This window comes from Cucurbita pepo, chromosome LG14, assembly GCF_002806865.2.
Source record: "Cucurbita pepo subsp. pepo cultivar mu-cu-16 chromosome LG14, ASM280686v2, whole genome shotgun sequence".
Classification (NCBI taxonomy): domain Eukaryota; kingdom Viridiplantae; phylum Streptophyta; class Magnoliopsida; order Cucurbitales; family Cucurbitaceae; genus Cucurbita; species Cucurbita pepo.
This window is the reverse complement of record NC_036651.1, coordinates 6,669,263-6,682,377: the sequence shown is the minus strand read 5'-3', so window position 1 is coordinate 6,682,377 and position 13,115 is coordinate 6,669,263. Positions and strand designations below refer to the sequence as shown.

Below are 13,115 nucleotides of genomic sequence, written 5' to 3'. Positions count from 1 at the left end.
GGCGGTAAATAAAAAGGAGATCCTAAAAAGCAAAGGTCATAGTAACGTAACTAACGGTCGGTCTACGTAAAAATAAAAAAATAAAAAATAAAAAATAAAAAATTAATTAGAAGGTCACGTGCATCAAGCGTGACGTTTTCCACGCGAAGAATAAAGAGAGAGACCGTACCCTCCAATTCCCCCTCTTCTCTCAACGGTCATATTCCACCGACATACTCCAACGGTCACTTACACCCTCTCTTTCCACCGTCCGATCCCAATCCAACGGCCATCCATCATCGTCCCCACAGTCCTTATACCCTTTTCTCCCTCTGCTCCATCGTTTTTTCCTTTTGTTTCAGTGCTCCTAAATCAAATCAGTCACAGAACCAACACAGGGAAGAAACAAAGAACAACAACAACGGAGGAAGTTTACAGAGACAGAGACAGGTAATGGGTTTTGATCAAATACTTCTATTTCTTTCTCTCTGTTTCTCAATTCTTAGTGGGTTTTGTGTTCTTTCTCTGATTCTTCAGCTGTTGGATGATTCGATTTTGCTGTCATGGCTTCCGTCTCTGTTCTGGGTTTGAGATTCTGCTTCCGTTTCGCCTCGCCTGTATGTTTATTCGACTCTGTTCATCGGTTTGTAAGTAAATCTTTTCTCTGCTTTTTCCAATGAATTTCCTCTGAATCTTTGGGAATCCGATGATTTTCTTTTTCTTTTAATCTATTTTCTATTCTTTGATTCTTTGTTTTGGGGTTGGGATTGAATTTTAGGACACACGTTTTGGCAATTTAAAAACAGAGTGTTTCTTTTGATTCTGTTCCTCTGTTTCTCATTCATCGGATTCCTCTTGTTTTCTTCTTATTTCTTTCTGTTCATACGATTTTTGGGTTTCTTCACACAATCACGTAGCTTCATTCTTTGTAGTTCTTGAAGGGAATTGATTTTCTTAGCTTATAAACTCTAAAAGGGATTTTGAAAAACAGAGGAAAAAAGAAAAAGAAAGGAAAATTGGGTTGTGGGGGTGTGTGGATCTTTTTGGAAAAACGAAGCAAAAGCGTTGGAAGAAGATAGAGGATGTTGGCTGGGTGTTCTAGTTCAACATTGCTCTCGCCAAGGAATCATTTGAGAAGTGAAGTAGTACAGTCGCCGTTTCAAGCTTGCCTTTTGCAGTTTCCCCCTTCAATGAGCGCACAGAGATTGGATTTGCCCTGCAGCTTTTCCCGCTCAAAAGACGCCTCTTCCGTCGCTCGATCCCCGTCGATCCGCCCGGTTTCTCTCTCGGTCGAGAAGCAGGACATTAGGCTTCCGCCGCTATCCGCTACTAACCAGAAAATCAAGCAAGAGTTTTGGAATGGGAAAGGTAAGAACTTGAAGAGAATTGCAGAGCAAGTTGGGATTGATGATGATGAATCTTCCATTAGCAATGCCAAGAGGAAGAGAGCGTGCAGAGACGACGTAGGAGACGGGCTAATTCTGAGCCAATTCGGCGGTGGGGTTCGGAGTTTCTGGTATCATCAACAGCCTGATGGAGATGAAGGACTCTGCTTTCTTCCTGGAAGTTCAACGTCGCAGTTTATGTCGAAGATTGCTGATTTGGGAGAAGGACATGACGGAGAAAGCAGCCATGTGAAGGCGCAGGACGGCTCGGACTCGGTCTCCGGTTCAGATTCGGGGTCGAGTTCATCATCAAGAAGTGAGAGATTTGCAGCAGCAGAAGCAGGGCCAGAAATTGGAAATGGGAGCTCAAGAAATCCTTCATATCATCACCATCAAGGCTCTGGCTTAGCAAATGAGAGAGGAGAAGAAGAATCATTTGAGCTGTTAAGTGTTTTAATGGCATGTGTGGAAGCAATAAGATCAAAGAACATTACTTTGATTAACCATTTGATAGAAAAACTTGGGAGCCAAGCTTCACCAAGAGGTTCATCACCCATTACACGTTTGATTGCATATTACACAGAGGCTTTAGCAGTAAGAGTGAGCAGAGTTTGGCCACAAGTGTTTCACGTAAGGCCGCCGAGGGAATACGATCGGATCGACGACGATACAGGAACAGCGTTACGTCTTCTAAACGAGGTGAGTCCGATCCCGAAATTCATCTACTTCACAGCAAATGAGATGTTGCTGAGAGCATTTGAAGGGAAAGACAAGGTTCACATCATAGACTTTGACATAAAGCAAGGGCTGCAATGGCCGAGCTTGTTTCAGAGTTTGGCATCTCGAGCGAACCCTCCGAGTCATGTCCGAATCACCGGGATCGGTGAATCAAAGCAGGAATTGAACGAAACGGGAGATAGGCTGGCGGGGTTCGCCGAGGCATTGAGGTTGCCGTTCGAGTTCCACGCCGTGGTGGACCGGTTGGAGGATGTGAGACTATGGATGCTTCATGTCAAGGAGAATGAGAGTGTAGGAGTGAATTGCATTCTCCAACTGCACAAGACTCTGTATGATAATAACATCAATGGTGGGGGAGGAGCATTGAAGGACTTTTTGGGGCTTATCAGAAGCACGAACCCGAGCATTGTTGTGATGGGCGAGCAAGAAGCCGAGCACAACGACCCGAGATTGGAGACTCGAGTTGCAGCCACACTTAAGTACTACGGTGCGATATTCGACTCCCTCGACACTAGCCTTCCACCGGACAGCTCGGGGAGGTTGAAAATCGAGGAGATGTTCGGGAGGGAGATAAGGAACATGATAGGATGTGAAGGAAGGGAGAGGTATGAAAGGCATGTTGGATTTGAGAAATGGAAGAAAGTGATGGAGAAGCAAGGAGGGCTGCGATGCGTCGGGATTCGAGACGATCGAGAGCTTCTTCAGAGCCAAATCCTGTTGAAAATGTACTCATCAGCTGATGGATTCAAAGTGAGAAAGATTGAAGAAGAAGGAGGAGCTCAAGCAGTTTGCTTAGCTTGGGAAGAACAGCCACTTTACAGTGTGTCAGGATGGACAGCAGCAGAAGTATCTTGATATTGATTTATTACATTCTTTTTGGTTTCAATTGTAATTTGTTATACACAGGGAGAGAGGGAGAGAAAAGGGTTTATAAGAGAGATTATTCTTTAATTCTTAGTAGGGTTTATAGACAGTGTTTCTCTTCGTCTATATTTGATTTGTTGTAATTCTTTAATTCTTTTATGTAAGTGTTCATTACAATTTCTATTAGTGACGGAATCGAATCAAAATCTTTGATCATTAAAAGAATGCTCTCTTATTTCTCTCTTAAATCTGTTCAATCTAGTAGTTACGAGTAAGAACGAGCAAGATTGATGCTGCTCAAGACTTTGAAGTTCAAACTAGTGATTTATTCTAGGAAACCTTTTGCATCTCATTCATTATAATAAGACAACTTTGAAAGGAGCTACTGTGAAATTCCACATTGATTGGGGAGGAGACCTAAACAAGGGTATGGAAAACCATGGTTGGAGAGAACGAAACGAGAGTATGAAATACTCTCTCATTAGCAGACGTGTTTTAAAAGCTACTGTGAGATCCCACATTGATTGGGGAGGAGACCGAAACAAGGGTATGGAAACCATGGTTGGAGAGGAGAACGAAACGAGAGTATGGAATACTCTCTCACTAGCAGACGTGTTTTAAAAACTTCGAGGAGAAGCTTATAAGGGGAAGTCCAAAGAGGATAATATCTAAGGTAAGTCTGGAAGGGAAATCCCAAATAGACAATATCTACTAACGGTGAGCTTGAGCCGTTACAAATAGTATCATAGCATTGTGAGATCCTACATTGGATGGAGAGGAGAACGAAACATTCATTTTTTGTAAGGGTGTGTAAACCTCTCCCTAGCAAACTTTGAGGGAAAACCTGAAAAGAAAAACCCAAATAGGATAATATCCGATAACAATCGACTAGGGCCGTTATTGCTACGATGAACTCGAGTAAGAACACACAAGTGTGCACATGCGTAATATTGTAATACCCTTGAGTTTCAAGGAACCATTTGAAGGATCTATTTAGAACGACTTTTTAAATGCTTAAAGGCACTTTTAAGCCCTTAAAAAGTCGTTCCTACCTAATAAGCCTGAAACATCCCGGGTTAGCTCCTCTTAGGCTTCCCTCTCTCCACAGCCAAATAATAAGATGGCACATGAATTGTATCAGCCCAAGTAACAGCTAGCAATATTGTTCAAACGCGTAAACTAGGGAGAAATTTCCACACTTTTATAAGGAATGTTTCGTTTCCCTCTCTAACCACCGATGTATTTAGATCTCACCTGAATACTTAGCTTGGATTGATTATCAAGTCTTTGAAACAACTTGGCATATGCCATCACAGACCTTGCCTATATGCTTTCAGAATATAACAAGAGCTAGTTTTGTGAAATGCCCAAAAGATGAATATTAAAGATACCAACACAACGTAAAATCAAGAAGCAAAGAACCATTTTATGTAGCAAACCAAGGAAGGCTCTATATTTTGGGTAGCCATCTAATATATGCAATGTTTCTGTCTAAAATGAATAGAACTAGTCATATACAAAGCAGCCACAGAATCCAATATGATTTCTAAAACCCCCATCGTATTAACAAGAAAGCTGCATACAGAACTCCTCGGCATAATGATCAAATATTTTGCACTAAAAGACCATTATTCCGCATTAATGGTTCTATTTATACCTTCAAATGCCATCTCTGTCTCATCCACACACAGAGGGAAGATGCAGTTTTCATGTATATATCATTTAAGTTCGGCGCCATCGGACTCGAGCGTTGGCCAGACCATTAAATCAACTCCAGAAATAAGGCTTCTTGTTTGCTGTTAAGTCCAAGTTCATTCAACGTTGAGGAACTCTCCCCATCTCCAAAAGCTTTTCGAGGATATGGCCTCACCTGTTCCATAGAATAAATACATATACATGAAATGAAATCAACATAAATATTAAACCATAGGTTTACACTTAAGATTCTGTATTATTTTGAACATATAAAGTATATGTCTACTCAAATGATCAAATGTCTCAATTAGGGTTCAATCATTTTGTGATGGTTATGAACTATAATGGAATAATAAGCTTCTAAAGCAAAATAGATTTTAAACCAAATTTTAAATTACTCTCTAATTAGTATAGCATCAGAGTATCATATCGTCGTAGAAAACGACAAATAAAAATAATACTTCTTGGCAGAGAAACATCGTCTTAGCATACGAAATGTACTCACCAATCTGTAGCTGCCAGGCTTCACAACTCTACCAATATCAATGAAGTCCAAGAGACACTACAAAACATATCACAGCCAGTTAGGCAAAGAGGGGCATAGAATACAAATCCACCATTGCCAACCTCTATACAATTCACCTGTAGCTTATCAGTTTTGAGAAATCGACGACCACGGCGACTGCCATCGGGCATGCGCACTAATAGTGTCACAGCATTCTCATCATCTGTTCTTGGTTCACTAGGAAGAGAAGCTTCTATTTCTGCCAAGTGTCTTTCAAGTTCCTGCTATTAAAAAACCATAGAGTGAACATCTAGAACAGAAGATTGCTCGTTGTTGCTAAATTCCAGAAATGTGGAATACATGGACCAAATATATCTCGCAGAAGTGAAAATACCATACAATGCATCATACTTGAACTAGTAGGGGAGGAATCCCACACAGCATTATGAAAGGACCAAATTTCATAATTTGAATATACTCACAACGATCACAATGCTATGTTATCCAAAAACTATTTAGCCTTTGAATAAATAAGACAGTGAGCGACAACATCAGTTTGGTATGGAGAAAAATGACAACTTCCAGATAATTTCTATCTACTACAAAAACGCTAATAGAAAATAAAGCAGGAACGTGGATAGAAAACGGAGACCATGAGGACACATTTATAAAAAGTGTGTCATATAAATTTTTTTTTATGCATTTTAATGGAACCCCCTAGGAATTTGTCGAACTTTAATGATATATGACACCTAAAAGAAGGAATGAAATATGCAATCTCTAAGAGATCGAAGAAACAAGTAACCAATTTCTAATGATAAAATGCCTTAATAATTTAACATAATTTCAAAGTGCTTGTGCATTTATATATTGTTATTTTCTTTAATAAAATAAGTCTGATGGTTTTCACTCTTAAAATTTATTGTATACCTCCATACATTTCATTTTATAATCATTTTTATGAAAGTAAATGAATAAAAGTAAGATTAGTTCAAATGACAAACAATTATCAGAGAAAATGATTGTTTGATGCTATGTCGTGCTTAAAAGGTGCTACTAGAGATGTTTCACAAGTATCAAACTCATATGCAATTTGTTCAATTAGTGTTTGACAACAGAGAATCTAGTATGTGTTGACAGAGACACATTACCCTAGTTTATCCTATACGACTTGGACGATAAAGTTTGTAACCATAACAATCAGTATTAAGATTTAATGTTTGTAGAGACTACTCAGAATAGAGTACAATGTTCTGTGTTGAGTCTGAAATCCCTGAGAGCACAACAAGAGAGCAAATAGACATATAATACACTTGCACACATTTCTTCTCTCAAATATACGGAGTATTCTATGAATTAATTACAACGGATGGGAAAAGGCATCTCCAGAAGAGAAAGCCACAGAAATGACCAGAATTACCTTCTCAGCATCCAATTTCTGACGGGATTCCTCCTCTCTTTGTTTTTCTTTTTCAAGAACAGCAGCAGCTTCTGCCATTGCCTTCAGTTCTTTTTCTTTGTCAGCTTGTAAGGCTGCAAGATACTCATCATCCTGCATGGGTATGTGACTAACAATTAGACACAATAGATGGCAACCTGGAACAGTTTTTTACTTAAAACGCAAAAGCCTAACCTGTTGTTCCCTAATCAAACGCTGAGCTACTAAAGAGGGAGAAGGAGGGCGAGGGGCTGGCTGCATATATGAACCTTGATTTCTCATGAACTCATGAGGTGCAGATGGAAAATTATATGAACTTCCTTCAGAACCTCCACCAAACATGGCCGCCTCAAGCATGACTGCTTCGTCATGCTCCTCTGAAGAAATTCCACCCCACTTCAATAGAGAAGCATCAACAGTTAAAATGGATAGTTACAAATAGCAGCTAGGATGATATCTTGTTGCAGAAATTAGGATAAAAACATGGGCATACTAAATTCTATACCTCATCAGAACGAAAGATACTCCCATTGTGCTGTGAATTATTACCAGCACCGGAATGCTTGGGACTAGATGCAAGGCTTACATCAACTTCAACCCCCTTTGCAGGCTCAACATAGCCCAAGGACTTGCGTTTGGACCGATGCCTAACTAAATTATCTTGCTCTAGGTCTTCAACCTCATCTTGAAAAGACGTGCTTCCTGCTTCCATCCTGAATTTTTCCAATGTATTGTCATCAGACTTTTGCGTCAAACAATACAACACAAATTACAGTCTCATGTCTCATCCTCAGTAGGCATCATAATAAACAAGTTGGTTGAATAATAATTTGTCCTAAGGCTTCATTTGGGATTGATGTAGCTTTTAAAAAAAATTCTGGCAACCGTACTTCTAAGAAGAACAATTGTGAAATGAAGTAGATTACTGTTTAGTAAATTTCAATATAAAACATGAAAAGCATGTTATAATGTTTGACAAATAAATAGTATTGTTGTGATTTAGCTATAATGACCAAAGTAGACATATACATTGCAATTATTTTTTATATTGATATTTAATATATACTTTATTATAAGATAATTATTAAAAAAATTACACGTTTAAAAGTGAAAGTAAAACTTTGTTTAATATAAATAATTTGATAAAAGCTTGGGAAAAATAATTGTCACAAAAAGAAATAAATAAATAAATGGAAGGATAGAATTGAAATTTTAAAATTTCTCAAGGAAAGATACAAATTTTAAGGAAAGCCAATTTGATTTTGCATCTCAAAGCAGATTGGAAAGCGATTCTAGATAAATTGATAAATATGTCATTTTACCAAACAATCTAGACGGTTAAAATTTTCTTATAATTTCTTTTAGTCTATCCAAAATCAATCCCAAATGGATACTAAATCTAGCTAGTGTAGTTTACAGAGAATACAGTCGTTGAGAAGAATACCTTCCATTTAGTGCTCTGCCTTTCCTCATCTCCACCTCAGTTGACTTAGAATCTGCTATTTTCAATCCTCCAATGTTCTCCCCTCGCTCAGGGAAAGCTTCATCTGGCTGTATTGTCGATACAAGTTATCCCTAAGAATGTGTAAGCGTCAAGACAAAAAAGGGGTTTAAGACGAGAACAAACCTTGATAGATGAAGCTGCATGTGAAACTTCAAAATTATTCGAGGGAGAAAGATGTTCTTCAGTCCTAAGATTGCTTAAATCCTGCCATCAAGGCAAAAGGTATATCAGTATATACCACAACATGATGCAATGCCTCATCAGCAAATAAAAAGCTCCACGTTCATAGTGTTATCGCATACAGTGTGTGTAGTTAAGGGATCGCTTGGATAAGCTTGCACAACATCCTTCTTTGAAGCCTCAATCGCAGCACGAATCATTTCTTCTTCAATGTCATTTCTGTCTTGGAATTCATTACTTTCAAAGGCACCGGGTATAGCATTTCTGTCACGAGATATGATACTTGAAACAGCGCGATTCTCTAAATCTGGTGCACGTGCCGTAGAAGTAACTGGAGGTTCTTCATCTTCATTATCATCAGTTACTACAGTTCCACGAACCTCTGGAACATGGGCATCTACAGTCCCAGTGACATCCTCAATTGTCAGCTCATGGCCAGATGGTCGATTACCATCTCTAAATTCTATGGGAATCTCCCTCGCCTCTCTTGGATGAGTCACAACTGGAGCAGAACTTGTAAAATCAGAGGGGCGATCAAAGAACCCCTGGCGGAGATTTCGATCAAGTAACGAAAATGGAATCATTCCCTCTCTAGCTGTAGATAGAAGAGACCGAGGAGGACCATGGGGTTCGACTTCAACTGGATCATCAATGTCCATGAAATCATATTCACCAGAAACAGAGGTTTGACGAGCACTGGAGATATTGGGAAGAGTTCAAGTTCAACATCAAGAATATGGTCAGATACATAAAAAGAACACAGATATGCAGGTAAGCAATTCCATTTTTAAGGAACAAAAGCTTTAGAAAAAAAAAACAGAGTGAAACGGAAGTGGTAGCATACTTTACGGACGAACTTCTATCTCCTTCATTGAAATAAGCATTCACAGCAGCATTGAGATCAGCACCATGCGCCTAAATGTAAGACCATAAAAGGAAAATGAACAGATTGAAGCAATTTACGACCAAAAAAAGAAGTCTATCTCATCATCAATGCTTAGCATTTGTATTCTCCTAATCTTCACTACCACATGAACTGCCAACAAATAACCAAGAGACCAAAACATGCCAAATTTAACTAAAAATTCACAACCCACGTATCCATAGCTGTAATAAGAAAACCCCCCAAAATCAAAATCGGCAGAAAGAAGTATAATAAGCACTCCCATAAAACAAGTTCAGAAGCAATGACCTAAACCTAACGGTCCTAAACATCGACATCAACAGTCCAGCGGCAGCATAAAAAAATCAGCAAGCTGAGGCAAAATCAGCGCCTTCCCTCCAGAAAGGAACCGACTACAAGAGAGAAAAAGGGAAACAAAAACATAGAAATGAAACCTCGAGGCTCTGAACGGCGATCGCTTCGGATGCTCCAGTAACGCCGATGAAAGTATCAATTGCTTCCCGCGAAGGCATCGCCATAGAAATCAGAAATCAGAGAGAAATTGGAAATTGGAAATGGAAAGAAGTTGATCGGAGGAGAGTATTATCTTGGTGAAGAACAAGAAAAATGGCCTGTATTATACGTAAGGAATATAAAGAGATTGGTATCGGAAGGCGAAAGCGCTGGAAAGGAAACGTAACGGACAATTAACCTAGACACGTGTTCTACAAAATTTCGGCAAAAAAAAANTTGTGATAAACTTCCCCGATAATATTAACTATCTAACTCAAACTATAAATATCGGTTAGAATCAAATTTTCGATTTTACTAAAACTAAGAAAAAGAAGAAGAATTCGATAACCCAATCCAAAAATTTTGGAGTGGGATTGGATTAAGCTGTAACTCGATTCAGGTTGCTCTTAATTTGGTTCAAGAAAAACATTCCAACCGACCCAACTCGATTTGATGTGTAAAATTTATTTTCTAAGTTTCTCTTGTGTAGAAAATAGTATCTCGCATGTGGGAAATTTGTTATATTAGGTTCGTTTATTGTATAGATAAATCCATCATTCACGAGTTGTTTTACTTCTATAATTACATCGTTTATCTTAAATACCACTGTTCCTCCGATGAACAATTTGTTATGATCCAACCATAAACTAAGTCCTCTCGAGGACGTAAGAGGGTGGAACTTCATTGTTCCACTTGTCATAATCGCACTTTGATGGCAGAAGACTTGCGATTGTGCGACACTCACTTCTCAGCAACGAGTGAGTTAAGCCTATTCGTTATTGCGTCGCCTACGATTAAGCGACGTATGCTCAAGCCTCTGGCTCCGGTTCAAGAAGAAGGTTTTAGAAAACTGGGAAAAAGAGATTTCGAAAGAGAGTTTTGAAAGCAAGACTTGAGAAATTGAAATTGGTGGGATATGAGAATGTAAGCAAAAGACAACAACAACGGCTTACTGCATATAACTATCGGGTAGGGGGATAGGACTAAGTCACAAAATCAATATCTATGAGAACTACCTATCTACTTTCCCGGTATGGGAAGAAATGAATTTCATACCGTAGGATTATGTTCCCAATTCCCTGTTTGATCGAATCCTCAAAATGCTAGGCATTTCGAATCAGATATAAAAGTTATTCTCACCCATGTTAATCACAGGACAAGCCTTCTTAAGCAAGAGTTCACAACTCACTTAGGATTAATATCGAGTCGTATATAATTATCGTGTGAAATACTAATTTTCTCAATTAATTGATTTATAAAGAGAGACTAAATATTTTGTTATCCAGTCTTATACAAACTCATTGCATAGAATTCCCTACACATATGTCTCTGTACAAACGATTTGAATTAAATCATTTTAACAATTATAAGGTTAGCCATATCAATAGTGTTACAAGGATATAACACAAACCCTGTCTATATATCATAGACCCTTTAGGTTATTACTTGAATATGATTCTTCTGTATGTCAGCTACCTATGGTTCAAAATTACATTAATAATATTGTAATGTCAATAAAATGATCCTTAAAAATTAAATACTATATTATAAAATTTTAAGGCATAAATCTCGACAAATCTAGACCCTTGACTCAACGGACTCTCCACGATAGTCTAAATTAGTGACTAGAAGGCCTCCTACGTTGAACCAAGAGCACACGGTTGGTTCTGGCCTGTGGTGTCTCTACTAAAGAGTTTCTGAAGTTGCTAAGTTTGTTTCGTTTAATGTTGCCTTGTCACGGCTAGTACGACCAATAATCCTTAGTGTGATAATCTATCATTGTCAAGCCACAAGTCCATCCCCATCTTCCTCGCCATTAGCCAGAGTCATCCCAACGGCACCTGCTTAAGCATCCACATAACCTTTGTCCACTCCTGCATTATCCTAGTGCATTATCCTAGTCAAAGCAAACTAAAATTTTTCCTTTTCAAAATCAATAGACCCTTCTTCACATAGCATACTACACTACACGGTCACAATAAGTTTTGCATAATATCATGTGACTGTCGTCATCATTCCAAAATTAATTTTCACATTAGCTATCATGTTTGTTATACAATGACGGTAAACTAACGCATTGTTGTCAGAGACATTGTTGGCTTTTGCATCAAAAACACGGATCAATTGATAGAACTTTTGAGCTCGCAATATTTGGTGAGAATGACTTTCACTCTGGTATTGATAATTGAAGATTGTTAAAGACAACATAAGCATAATATAGAGTAAAAAACTCAACCGATACGAATACAAAGACACGTATACGATGCAATATTAACTTTGCCTGTATGTGTATGCTCACTCGATTATGACTATAACCGACTTGCCTCTACTTCATATGTCACCTCAAGTCTCGAGATGTCTTTGGCTTTTATTGCTCACTGGTATACTTATTAAGAATTGTCCCACAAGTTGTAATGCCCAGATGAAATTGAAAAGAAAGAGGAAAGTGCGTAGTTTTCTTCCATTTTTAATTAACTTCTTGAATTTTTAATAAAGTATAAAGAAAGAATCTCTAGGGCTCAAGAAGTAAAAATGGCTAAAATAAGGGAAGAAATTTGTAGAAAAAATATATTAAAATATTTAAAATAGAGATTTTGAAAAATAGCTTTAAACATAACATTAGTTAAAACAAAATAGTGCTCATACATGAATAATTAATACACGACACAACATTTAAAACATAAAATAAGGAACGGGTACAAAACATTTTAAAACAAAATGGTTGAGGACGACGGGTGAGGCTTGTCTATGACACCTTCTCCAGAGTCCGCTCCCGACCTCGACCAGCTCCTTATTACCTGAAAAAAATGGAAAATAAGGAATGAGTACAAAGACTTAGCAAGAAGCCTACTTGTAGACTTAATCGTGTCGTTGATATGCTAGGGCACCACACTCTTTCTTGTCTTTTTCTTGTTGTAAGTACTTAGGCCCTCTGGTTCTTGTTCGTGACTTGTGGGTTCTTATCTTAGTCTATTTGAGGACCTTGGTCCTTGGATTCTAAAGTCTTGGTTTTGATCTAGGGGCCTTAGTACTATGGTTCTTGGTTCCTGGTTCTTGTCCTTAGAACTTGGATCGTTCTTGGTGCTTTCTTAGTTCTTGTTCTTTTCTTGAATCGTTCTCCAAGACACTTCCTTTAGGATTTACGGTACTAGTCATAAACCTGATAACCTGTGTCCGAGGCTTCATGCGTTCCAAGCGACACAGTCTTAATCTATGTCCAAGGCTTAATCCATTACTAGCGACGTAGTTTGATCATGCATCTAGGGCTTGCCTTGTGATACAGTCTGAAAACCCATGCCCAAGGCTTCATGCGTTCTTAGCGGCATAGTCTGAAAACCTACATTCAAGGTTTCTTATGTTCCAAGCGATGTAGTCTAATCCTACATCTAGGGCTTGCCCTATGATACTGCGTGAATACCTATGCCCCCAAG

General features: G+C 38.5%; 2 protein-coding genes across 2 annotated transcripts; one reads left to right on the top strand and one right to left on the bottom strand.

Moving 5' to 3' along the window:
• Positions 1 to 227: 227 nt before the first annotated feature.
• LOC111809643 (scarecrow-like protein 28) lies at positions 228 to 3,179 on the top strand. Its single transcript, XM_023696018.1, has 2 exons — positions 228 to 429; positions 517 to 3,179. The coding sequence occupies exon 2, from the start codon at positions 1,062 to 1,064 to the stop codon at positions 2,955 to 2,957; it is 1,896 nt and encodes a 631-aa protein (XP_023551786.1). The 5' UTR covers positions 228 to 429; positions 517 to 1,061; the 3' UTR covers positions 2,958 to 3,179.
• A 1,197-nt stretch (positions 3,180 to 4,376) lies between these two features.
• LOC111810278 (plant UBX domain-containing protein 8-like) lies at positions 4,377 to 9,807 on the bottom strand. The gene is made up of 11 exons (XM_023696947.1): positions 9,627 to 9,807; positions 9,133 to 9,203; positions 8,411 to 8,984; positions 8,232 to 8,312; positions 8,049 to 8,155; positions 7,110 to 7,317; positions 6,800 to 7,000; positions 6,587 to 6,718; positions 5,304 to 5,447; positions 5,167 to 5,223; positions 4,377 to 4,836 (listed from the first exon to the last, which is right to left on the bottom strand). Exons 1-11 carry the CDS (start codon positions 9,708 to 9,710, stop codon positions 4,729 to 4,731), a joined length of 1,767 nt encoding a protein of 588 aa, XP_023552715.1. The 5' UTR covers positions 9,711 to 9,807; the 3' UTR covers positions 4,377 to 4,728.
• Between the last annotated feature and the right edge of the window lie 3,308 nt (positions 9,808 to 13,115).